The sequence below is a fragment of the Mandrillus leucophaeus genome, unplaced genomic scaffold (genome assembly GCF_000951045.1).
Source record: "Mandrillus leucophaeus isolate KB7577 unplaced genomic scaffold, Mleu.le_1.0 Scaffold1296, whole genome shotgun sequence".
Classification (NCBI taxonomy): Eukaryota; Metazoa; Chordata; class Mammalia; order Primates; family Cercopithecidae; genus Mandrillus; species Mandrillus leucophaeus.
The window spans coordinates 556,415-569,064 of record NW_012101250.1 but is presented as its reverse complement, the minus strand read 5'-3'; the positions used below and the strand labels follow the sequence as shown (position 1 = coordinate 569,064).

At 45.1% G+C, this 12,650-nt stretch overlaps 2 protein-coding genes across 2 annotated transcripts; both read left to right on the top strand.

The window, feature by feature from the left end:
- The first annotated feature begins 428 nt into the window (after positions 1-428).
- LOC105533919 (olfactory receptor 52W1) lies at positions 429-1,529 on the top strand. The gene has a single exon (XM_011972526.1). It carries the CDS (start codon positions 501-503, stop codon positions 1,461-1,463), a length of 963 nt encoding a protein of 320 aa, XP_011827916.1. The 5' UTR covers positions 429-500; the 3' UTR covers positions 1,464-1,529.
- A 5,346-nt stretch (positions 1,530-6,875) lies between these two features.
- Positions 6,876-12,469, top strand: LOC105533918 (chromosome unknown open reading frame, human C11orf42). Its single transcript, XM_011972525.1, has 3 exons — positions 6,876-7,015; positions 11,186-11,984; positions 12,249-12,469. Exons 1-3 carry the CDS (start codon positions 6,944-6,946, stop codon positions 12,377-12,379), a joined length of 1,002 nt encoding a protein of 333 aa, XP_011827915.1. The 5' UTR covers positions 6,876-6,943; the 3' UTR covers positions 12,380-12,469.
- The last annotated feature ends 181 nt before the right edge of the window (positions 12,470-12,650 follow it).

Sequence of the window (12,650 nt, the reverse complement as noted above, 5' to 3'; positions counted from 1 at the left end):
GAAGCTGAGGTCCAGAGGTCTTGCCCAAGGATACACAGGCAGGGACAGGACAGTCGGAAGCCTGATTCCCCACCCTGCCCACAGCACTGGCTTTCTCCTCATAGAGACTGAGACTGACTCTATTTGGACCCTGAGGAAGAAAAGTATTCATCTCCGCTCCACCCTCTGCTGACATCCAGTTAGAAGGCTCTCTCTGGCTATCTATACCAGCCACTGCAGCAGGCAGCCTCTTCCTCACTACCCCTTCCTCCCACTACAATACGTATAAACTTTTAGGAGCAAAGGATTCTCCTATCTAAGATAGAATTTCGACTTTAATTATCCATCCAAACCCCCACTAACCAAAAGTTATAACCCTGTGATCCTCCCAGCCCTGCACTACTCCTACACATATGCCATGGATGGGTTTGTGCCACTGTGACACCCCCAAAATCTCTCCCCTTGTCTTTCCTATCAGGAGTCATGCCCCCCATGAGCCCTCAAGTTGTGCCCACCACAGAATGACAGAAACTCTACAACTCAATTTCACCTTCCCACACCCAACCGTCTTCATACTGACTGGCTTTCCAGGGCTAGGAAGTGCCCAGACTTGGCTGACACTGGTCTTTGGGCCCATTTATCTGCTGGCTCTGCTGGGCAATGGAGCACTGTTGGCAGTGGTGTGGATAGACTCCACACTACACCAGCCCATGTTTCTACTCTTGGCCATGCCAGCAGCCACAGACCTGGGCTTAGCCACATCTATAGCCCCAGGGTTACTGGCTGTGCTGTGGCTTGGGCCCCGATCTGTGCCATATGCTGTGTGCCTGGTCCAGATGTTCTTTGTACATGCACTGACTGCCATGGAATCAGGTGTGCTTTTGGCCATGGCCGGTGATTGTGCTGTGGCAATAGGGTGTCCACTGCACTACCCTGTCCTGGTCACCAAAGCCCATGTGGGTTATGCAGCCTTGGCACTGGCACTGAAAGCTGTGGCTATTGTTGTACCTTTCCCACTGCTGGTGGCAAAGTTTGAGCACTTCCAAGCCAAGACCATAGGCCATACCTATTGTGCACACATGGCGGTGGTAGAACTGGTGGTGGGTAACACACGGGTCAGCAATTTATATGGTCTGGCACTTTCACTGGCCATCTCAGGTATGGATATTCTGGGTATCACTGGCTCCTATGGACTCACTGCCCATGCTGTGCTGCAGCTGCCTACCCGGGAGGCCTGTGCCAAGGCCTTTGGTACATGTAGTTCTCACATCTGTGTCATTCTGGCCTTCTACATACCTGGTCTCTTCTCCTACCTCACACACCGCTTTGGTCATCACACCGTCCCAAAGCCTGTGCACATCCTTCTCTCCAACATCTACTTGCTGCTGCCACCTGCCCTCAACCTCCTCATCTATGGGGCCCGCACCAAGCAGATCAGGAACCAACTCCTGGACACCTTCACATTCAGAAAAAGCCCGTTGTAATGTCCAGTGGTAACAATGGAGCCTAAGAGTGGAGGTGAGGGGACACTCGGAGGGGAGTCTGGGGGTGTGAATTATGTTATCTTCATCCCACTGTCTGCATATGACTGTTACCATCATTTAACAGGTAATTGTTGTGGAGTCCCTACTATGTGCAACACTGGCATCTGTAAACTTTGACTTAAACATGTATTCTGCTTGGGAGGAGGCAGGAGGTAGAGGTCAGGGGGCTACACTACCATGCAGGAAAAATCAGTGAAGGATCATAATAAACAAGATCTAACTTAACTCCCCTTCCTGCTCGCCACCTCCATTATTTCAGTCTAAGTCTTCCCATGCTCCCACACAAAAGCTCCTCTATAGATCTCAAACTTGATGGATGTGCTTGGCACTGCCGCAGATGGTGGCGCTGTCCCTGGAGTCAAGTGCTTGGGTACCTGTCTGAAATCACAGCCCTCTCTACTCCTGGAGCCAGATTGTGTTTTCAGACTGCCCTCAGGAAACGAGGTATTATACAGGCTAGTCTCCCACCTTCTGATAATCTAAATAATGTGCCCTGTGGTACCAATTTGGCCACTTCAAATTCAAAGAATCCTCTTTTGGTCTCATCTGTAATCACTATTCTTCCTTACCCCAACTCCCACCAAAGCCCCCAAAATTAACAGCTAGAACTTCTTCCCCTTTGACTGCAGCTTCAGAGGTCAGGGGTCCACTGAAAGAAATGTTGATATCCCAGAAAATCACTGCAGCCGCATCATCTGATTGCCTGAGGCTGCATTACTACGGTTTCTTGTCAATCTGCCCTTTTGTGCACCCTCAACAAGAAGGTACAATCCCCAAATAAAATCCCCATCGGCACCCCCATTTGTCTTCGCCAACATCATTAGAAGCACATGACGTTAGTGCAATATGATAAATGAAACATTTCGCACTTCTGTACCTGCCAGAGCAAGAACAGGAAGTGTGGCGGTGTTGCCCAACAGGGGATTCATTTTCAGCTAAGACACCACACTGGAAGGGACATTGCATAACAAAAGGTCTTTAATACCATCATGGAGTTCAGCATAGGTATAATATAATAAGTATAATATGGCAGGGAGTCAGTGTTATGAGATCAGAAAAAGCTGCAGACTGCAAAGGCAAACCCAAGCTCTCCAGGAAAACTATCATAACCACAGGTATTGGAGTTAGACATGAAAACCTGAAGCGAAGAGCAACCCAGTCCGCTCAGCACAGATAGCTGGACCAAGCTGGACCACGGAACACCACACAGATAAGGAAGCTGCAGATCAGAAAAAGATGATGCCATCTCCGGTGCCACACTGGGTCTTACCAGGTCATCAATAACAAGGACTAAAGAGTCCAGAAGCTCTGTATGATTTTCAGAGGCATCATCACACTGCACATAACTAGATACAGAGGAAATCTACAGTCAACCTAAGTGTGGGCTCATTCATTCTCAAGACTAATTTTTTTTCATGAGGTTCTGAGTTTAAACGGCCTCCAAGCAATGATTTTGCAGATAACTGTGACACAATTCTAATCCTAATGAGTCACAAGTCTTGAAGATGTTCATATCCTTCTCTTACTCTAAATTCCCCTTTATTGCAGTGAGCTGTGATCACACCACTGCACTCCAGCCTGGTGACAATGAGACCCTGTCTCATAAATAAATAAGTTCCCCCTTAATAAATCTATCCTAAGAAAATAATTGACATGTGAACAAGCATATATGCAGTAAGATATTTATTGATTATAAATAAATATGTGTGATAATCCTGTGTCTCACATATATACAGGTATACGATTTTTTGCCTTTCCCCTCTGATACACGAAAGGGAAATCATCTGCAGCCAACATTCATAAACAATGAATTCTGTCACCCTCCCACTACATGAAGACTCTCTTCTAAGGCACCTTCAACTCCTGGTTGTGCACAACTTTTCAAGGTAGCTGGTTCCAGAGCTGTACGTTGTCCATTGTAGCGACTTTCTTCCTTCAAGCTAAAAATCCACTCCCTTGGACATTTGTATCTTGTTCCAAATTGAGATTGCATACATACCTGCCATATGATAGTTTCAAGAGTTTTACCACACTCTCATTCCTCATGACAACCTGAGAATTAATTATAAGCCCACAATCCCTCATCCATAATTCCAAAATTAAAAAAAAAAACTCTGAAGAAACAATATTTTTTATAACTTTGGCCCAAAACCTGACACCTCAACCATCATGATCCTATTTATAATCTTTATTTATCTTATTTAGTGTGAATATTCATACATCTAACTTCAGAAGTGTTGATGTGTTTGATTATAGGGCACTGTCCTGAATCCCACCAGGGTATTCCTTAATACAGGACATATATATATATATATATTATATTCCTTTTCTATAATCTGAAAAAAACTGAATTCCAAAATATCTGTCCCTAAAAGTTTCAAATAAGGTATGAGGGGTCTGTGTGATTATCCTTGAAGTCTGAGAGACATGAAGAGACTTGTTAAGGCTCTTTATCACTCTAAAGTCTTTGCTGTCAATACTATTCTATACTGCCCTACAGGTTCATACTGAGAACCTCATGTTCTCTGGATAAAAAGATCCATCTGTTCGTTACCCTCATGCTCTCCATTCAGATCACTCTCAGATACCCTACAGATGATCTGTCTCTCACGCCACACCAGAGGCAAATCCTATAAGCAGGACATGGCCCAAAGAGCCCAGCCCTTAGGCTCACCATCTCCATCCAGGACCCAGTTGCCATCCATTTTCCTTCAGTAACTTTTAGACTCAGTCTTTCTGAGTCAAAAGGAAAGACCGACCGACTTAGTGTTGGGGTAGATCAGTAGGGAATTTAGGGATCTTAGGGAATCATGACAATCAGGCAGCAGAAGAATGTATGGGCTTCTGACTGAGGAGTAATCAGACAGAAGTTTTCACTCCCAATTTCCCCTCTGAGCCCCTCTCGCAAAAGTCCTAAAGAGATACTCCTCGTCCTTTTTTTTTTTTTTTTTTTGTATAAATTCAAAGGGTACAAGGGCAATTTTGTTATATGCAGACTGCACGGTGGTAAAGTCACCACAGTCCACCATCCCTGCACCAATCTCATTCCTCTCCTTCTCATTCTGGAATCCCCTTGGGATCTGGATGTACACCATTCTCTATCAGTCACTCTCACTGTCTCTATATCGCTACATCTCTGTCTCCTTGCACCATTTGTCAGTTTTATCCCATATCTATGTCTCTTGTTCTTGTGTATGTCTCTCTCTTGCTCTATCTCCACCTGCCTCACTCAGAATTCTTTCCTGGAGAGAACAGAGGTGCAGCTATACTACACCAGGTGACCTCTTTTTGTCAACCATAATCAAAATGTGCTAAAGGGGCATTAGAAGGAAGGGATTTGGTTTCACTTGTCTTAACAAGAAACTTGGGGTTTCTGATTTGGCTCATCATGGCTCCTCTTATCCTGCCCATTTCCTTTTCACTAAACCACTTAGTACTTTCCATCTGGCACTCACTCCTCCCACCACACACTAAAGTGAGCCAAAGGAATGTGTTAGTTAAAGATTCAGTCCAGCAGACTTTTACCTGAATCCTAGATCCTCTATAAACTCATCATATGCTTTGAAATAATTATTTAACTTCTCTGAGCCTATTTCTTTACTTGTAAAATGAGATAACAGTAGTAACTACTTCAAGAGGATACCAAATGGATTAACTAATATAATGAATTCAAAGTATTTGGCACAGCCCCCAGCACAAAAGAGCTCAACATTAATATTTGGTATAATTCCTCTCCTGGAAATATTTGATATTAATTTCTCTTGGAAAATAGGACCACACCCACTGTAAAACCTTTGCTCAAAGACCCAGCACCCATATCCATAGCTCTATCTAAGGAGACCTGCCCTCCCGAGGCCAGTTACATCTCCTTTAGGAAAACTTTCCTAACACTCTTTCCCACCACTGCAGGACCTTTGCCTATGCCCCGACTCATACCACCTCAGCCAGCTCAGATGACAGCCAACTTTGTGGGACTGCTCTACAGAGCTATGCAGGGCTGGGCTAGGCAAGGATACCACCTACACAAAAGAGGTCTTCCTGGGCACAAAGGAGACTCTCCAGAAGGACTCAAGAGAAAGGACTCCTTGAACAGATAAGGTATGGAGTAGAAAAGTAACTACAGGAAAGGCTCTCTAGAATGGTTCTTCTTCAGCAAAACACAGTTGAGATCTCTGGGCAAAGATGCAAAGGAGATAACATATAGCTAATATTCCAGCTTTTATCTAGCTACTAGGCACAAATCAGACTAGGACATGGAGTGGAGCACGAAGAAATTTTTCCTCAAATTTACCTGCGTAATTCTGCCTTCCTGAAGATTCTCTCGTTACTAAGGCAACATTATCCCAATTACATTCTTACCCTCCACATTGTCACACTGCTGAGCACAGCAACCTCCTACACATTTTCCTGGTTTTCACTGCAATTGTAACCCACCCATTAATAATGGTTTTCAACCTAAGTTATGCATTATAATTGCCTGAAGAGCTTTTAGAAATTGTGATACCCAGGCACACCCCAGACCAATTAAATCAGAATCTCTGGCACCAGTAATTGATCCAGGCACCAGTAATTTTTAAGCTCCCAGGCAATTCCAAAGTGCAGCCAAGGTTGGGAACCACTGCTTGGTTCTCAGTATAAGTCCTGATCTACATAGTCATGCATTGCTTAACAACAGGGTATGTTCTGAGAAATGCATCCTTACGCAATTTTATCATTGCACAAACATCATAGAGTGTGCTTACACAAACCTAGATGGTATAGCCTACTACACACCTAGGCTGTAGGCTCTAAGGTATAGCCAATTGCTCTTGGGCTACAAATCTGTACAACATGTTACTGTAGTGAATACCATAAGAAATTGTAACACAATGGTATTTGTGTATCAAAACATACCTAAACATAGAAAAAGTAAAGTAAAAACACGACAATATACACTTATGGTGTCAGACCACTGTCAGTCACATATCACTTTCCAAAACATTGTTATGTGGCTCATGATTGTACTTCTCCCATGTCCTTTAGGACCCCAATCCAACCTCACAGAGAAGCATCTGCAGCTAAGATAGTAAATTGCTTCAGAGATGCTGCTGAAGGGAGGAGAGACCTGATCCTGTTTCCTTAAAGAACTCAGACCAAGAACTACACACACACATACACATATACAAACACACCCTAACAGACACCTGCATTTTCTTTCCCTAATGCAGGAGGATGGGTAAGTGACTCAAGAGTATGAATTACACGCTGCAGTGAAGCTAGGAAAGTCACTGTCCTCCCCCTATCCAAGGCACAATTATCTAGCAGGACCTCTATGATGTCATGCAATGGCTTAGAGTCCAAGACCTCAGGTCTCACCTCCCTGGGCCACCTGGGGTTCCTGCAGCAGCCACTGCCCGGCCCAATCCCTTCCATACTCCACCATGTTGGTGGGTACCCCCCACCTGCTGACATTGGATGAAGCTGATGCCACCTGGACCCTCATCAAGGATAAGGTAGGTGAAGTAAGGAGGCTAAAGAGGAAGTAACAAAGTATGACCTCCATGGGTCTGAGCAGCTTGTGAGTAGGAAGGGGTGGGAAGTCTGAAGACAATAATAACCAACATTTACTCAGTGCTTCCATATGTGCCAAGCACTGCAGTAAAGTTATTGGCATGGACTGCCCCCATTTAATGACAACTGTAAAAATAGTAAAAACGTTCACTGAAAAGCAGTGTATAGGGAATTATGAACAAAGAGGAGACACGCTAAGTCAGGGGTGAGACAGGAGATCACGAAGGCTTCCTGGAAAGAGTGACATTCTAGCTAGGCAAGCAGGAGTTATTCACACAAAGAGGGAGAGGAGAACCTGACAAATAAAAGGTACTTAATAAATATCTGAATTAATGAGAAGGGGGGTGGTGAGTATATAATAATTTAATAGTAATTAAATGTAGAGCATTTGTAAAAACAAGGAGAGGAAAAATAATAATTCATATTTGAGAACTCCTAATAATCTTCTAGAGCAGAGTTCAAAGAAGCAGTAGTAAAAATAAAGCCAAAGAGATATAAGGGCTAATCTTAGAACCTGGACTTCCTACAGAACCAGCTTCCTACAGAATCTGAATTTTATCTGAAACTCTTTCACAGATCTCCTCCACCTTAACTTCCACAAAATAAGAAATTTGGATTTCGAGGCAGATTTTTATATTTTAAGGAGCAGGACAATCTCAGCTGTATCTGGGTTGCAGGTATCCAAAAATCCTACCAAATCACTTTTCAGTTGCAGGTTGGATGGCAGGAAATTTCAGATCAGATAATTTAGAATCAGATTCTGACTATGTGATTTGAAGGAAGGTGAATTTATAACATTCATAGAAGTCAGCCTACCAGGCTTAAAAAAAAAAAAAAAAATCTTAAAGCAGTGCCTACCACACTCAAAGAAGATTTAATGGCATGCTGCTTCCATTCCAAATAGGGTAGCTGCTTACCACAAAGGCCAGCTTCCCAGGGAAGCAAAATCAGGAGAACTCAAGGTCTTCCCAAGTATTAGAGCAACTGGTTTCAGCAGTGTAGAAGGTTGGTCCTGGACTAGATCAAGCAGAATTAGACTGAAAACAAACAGAGTCTCCCACTATTAGAAAGCTATGCCATCTCTGAGTATCAAAAAACTCATTATCCTATTTAAACTGAAAATTGTCAGGAAAATCGGAGTAGAGATATGCAGGATAAATCACTGGCATTATGGGGCAAATTCAAGGATTAGGTCACCTTTAAGTGACCTGGTTTCCTGTGTCCAAAACCACTGACAGTTTACTGAACATATGGTAAAACATTTGGCTAAACAGAATGTGGCTCAAGAACTCCACATTCAGAATTCGATGGAACCAAGGGACATCTAGGAAAACAATATTCCACCATCACTTTCCTGGGATGCCCCTGGAAAACCTAAATTTGTGGGCCTAAGGTCCATACAATTTCTATCCAGAAGCAAAAGTTCTGTAGGAGCACACAGTAGTCTTAAATAGTGATTCTACCAAGAACACAGTCTCCCTAACAAAGAACTGCTGAGCTCCTTATTTTTCCTATTTTAGGATAACCACTGGAGCTGTCAAGGTCAGGGAGAGTTAGAATTAGGCAACTTAATGCCTGTCAGCATATAGGAAGAGCATATGGGGAATAAAGAGCCTCCAGGTAAACCGAGATTCACCCTTTTAGCAGAAACTTGGATAATAAGCACCAGGTATTTTAAATGTCACACTCCTATCAGAGGGGGCTCTTCAACAGACACTCCCATTTATCTTACTTGTGCAGGATCCTTGACACCAAAGGAGCAGTTACGGTGAGATTCTGATGTCATGCTTGGTGCATCTGATTTCATGGTCATGGCGCAAGCATTGCATCCAAAAATGTCAACCCACCAGTGTTCTGCTCTCTCCCCTGGAAACCCCACTGGTCCTTCTCAGAGCCCCATCCAAAAGGAAGCATTCCAGTGAAGCAAAGGAGAAGGAATAATGGGAAACTCTCCCATGCAGACCACAAAAGAACATCAGTTATTCCTTTGGCCAGGTGACAAGACAGTAGTCTACAAGCTACCTCAGCTTATCCAAGGTGCAGATGCAACTCCATAGTTAGCTACCTTTCTCTTATGCTAGGAGGCAGTACTTCCAAAACAGCTTTGTAGCAAAAAGTAGATCAGCCTTAAGGAGCCACTGGTGAATTCTACCAGAAGGCCAACAAAGAGGGCAATGCCATCAGTACGGGCATAGCCATGCGGAATTTGGGCCTGGAGGTAGGGAGTAGAGTACAGCACTGTAAGCACTGGGCTCAAATATACGAGATGCCCTAAGAGGAAACTCTGTGTGCCCTTGCTCCCTAGTAGAGCAGAGAACCAGAAACGTCAGCCACAAAATCCTGAATGGGTTGAAACCATACTTAAGTACAATTACTAGACAGGCTCTTATGTTTCCCAGTTAGTCATGAAAAATAAACTTTCCAGGGTTACCAACCCCAAAAAGGCCATGACAAAACAACAACAAAACACACACACACACACACACACAATTAATTAAAATCCCTGAAAGCATACTTTAACTAACATTATAAATATGAGGCCTCAAATTCCCTATAAAAACTACCCCTTGCAGCTAGGGTAGAAGGTATATACTATGAGGTAACAGACATGGTAAAAGAATGGACATTCCGAATCTATTTCTATGTAACCTACTATTGACATCACCCATGTAACCAGTCACCTAAGAAGAATCCTTGAAGATTTTTTTTTTCTTTTTTGCTTGAGACTCTGTTGAGTGCAGTGGTGCCATCTCGGCTCATTGCAACCTCCGCCTCCCAGGTTCAAGCAATTCTCCTGCCTCAGTATCACAAGTAGCTGGGATTACAGGTGTGTGCCACTATGCCCGGCTAATTTTTCTATTTTTAGTAGAAACAGGGTTTCACCATGTTAGTCAGAATGATCTCCAACTCCTGACCTCAGGTGATCCACCTGTCTCGGCCTCCCAAAGTGCTGGGATTATAGGCATGAGCCAGCGTGCACCGCCGAGGATTCTTTTTTCCATATCTCCTAAGTGACCAAGTTCTACTAATTCTATAACCTAAATATCTCTAGTATCTTCCCCCTCTATTTTAGTTCAGGACCTTATCATGCCTTGCCTGGAGTATTGCCATACTCTTAGCTCATCTATCACCCTTATTTTATGCCTTCCTATTAAAAATTAGCTTTCTGGCCAGGCGCGGTAGCTCACACCTGTAATCTCAACACTTTGGGAGGCCGAGGCAGGTGGACTGCCTGAGCTCAGGAGTTCAAAACCAGCCTAGGCAACAGAGTGAAACCCCATCACTACTAAAAATACAAAAAATAAGCCAGGTGTGGTGGTGGGTGCCTGTAGTTCCAACTACTCAAGAGGCTGAGCCAGGACAATCACTTGAGCACAGGAGGCAGAGGTTTCAGTGAGCCAAGATCGCACCACTGCACTCCAGCCTAGGCAACAAAGGAGACTCAATTAAAAAAAAAAAAATAGCTTTCAAAAACACCTATCTGATCCTGTTCCTCCTACCCAGAGCCCTTCAAGCAGCTTCCCACTGCCTTCAGGGCAATTCACTTGACACACACACAAGCCTTTCATAATCTAGTTCCTGTGTGCCTTTCCCTCTTCATACCATACACACAAGCATTATAAAATTATGTGTTCCTAAATGTTCCCCCCTTGGTTTATAAATTCAGGTTTTCTCACTGGCTGACTCTTATGCCTGAATTGACCATTCTCCTACCTAGATAATTCCTTCAAAACTCAAGTATCACCATCTAGAAACCTTCCTTGATCCTCTTTCTATGAAAGGTAAAGACTGTTCAATCACTTCTTGTCTCCTTCACATCTTGCTCTCTATTAATATTTTACATAGCTGTTTACATTTTTGTCTTCTCCATTAGACTAAACTATATCAGGACAAAGACAAAGTCTCATTCTTTTATGTTTTCCCATTACCTAGATAGTTTGACATGTAGACATTCAAAGTTTTGCTGCAGGAGAGCTGGGAGATAAGCAGAAAGCACAAATCTGAACACTATAGAGATGTAACTGAACAGTGAACACTGGGGGTCAATTTAAAGTAGGCAACCAGTTAACTTCTGACCCTAAGTCCCTGACCTATAAACTGGCCACCTGCAGGTCATCGAGGAGCACTTTGGGCCCAATGCAGTAGCAGTCCCTTTCCTGTCAGATGCAGTCTGCTATGACCTACTGGGTGTGCTGGTAAAACAGTCCCGCCCAGCCCATACCCGCCTGGCTTTGCCAGGTCGGCAGGGTCGGAGGGCACTGAAACCAGTGGGGCCACTACCAAGCCTCCTGGAGCAGGCAGGATCTGAGGGTGCCTTCGCCCACTGCACTCGGGAATACTCACCAAATGGCCAAGCAGAGATAGCCTATGAAGAGATGCGAATGTTGGATGGGCAGCCATGCAAGATCCGCCTACAGATGGGTGGCCTGCGCAAGAAGGTTGCCTTCCTGTTGCTGCCACCAGGGCAGGTGAGCCTACAGCAGACTCTTTCCTGGCTCCGAAGCACCCACAGCATCTATGTCATCTACCAGGTCTTCTCTTGTTCCTGGCTGCAGCTGGGGCTGATGCCTACAGCCCATGAGCCCCAGCTCCTCCAGCTACATCAGTCATTACCTGTTGCCTTCTCCTGCCTCAAGTTTTCACTGCAGTCCAAGGGCGTGCTGGGACCACAGAAGCCTCTGACTAAAGACCCATTGCTCCATGGGGCCAACTGGGTCAGACTCAACCTCAGCATCATGCCACCTCTGGCCCCCACATCAGCACCTGCTGATACACCTGAAGCTGCTGATGTGCCCCCACCTGTCCCAGCTCCACCTACACCACCTCCCCAGGAAGGGCCAGAGGGCAAACCCACCAGATTCTCCTACAAGGGCCGAAACCCCTTCCGGAGGGGGCCCCAGATACTGTCAGGTACTGCTAGGGGAAAATGATGATGAGATGGATGGGAGGGACAAAGCGAAGGAGGGAGAAGGCATGAGAATTAAGTATGTGGGGAATCCATTACTCAGCACAGGGCTCTGGTGAAAGAGATGGAATGAGGGAGCCCGGGGAGGGTGAGATGGAATGAGAAGGCCCTGGTAAGGGGATTGGGATGGCACAGAGGACCAGAGGGAAAAGCTAGGGAGGAAAAAGACCAGCTATAAGTCAAGCTGTGACTATCCCCAACCCTGGCAGAGAACTGGCTCTTCAGCCCCCGCAGCCCTCCACCAGGAGCCCAGGGTGGGGGCCCCAGGGACCCCGACGGGCACTCCATGTCCCTGCCCCTGCTGCAGGGTCTATCCTCGGAGTTCGACAGCGACGACTGAAGCTGAAGCAAAAGATTCCGGGGGCAAAGCCCCCAAGATCTGGCATAGGGGTGCTGGTCTCTAATAAACATCAGCTGCTGCTCCCCCAAACCATCCTGGGCCCATGCTGCTTATTCCTTCTGGGATCCAGAGAAGAGGGAAGAGTCCCTTCACCCTCTAAGGGCATAAGGGGTACCCTGAAACCTTGGCAGCAATGTCCTCACCAAAGAGAAAATACTCCTGACCACCTCCCCCACTATATACAACCTTTTCTGGGGCCCCAGCCCCACAG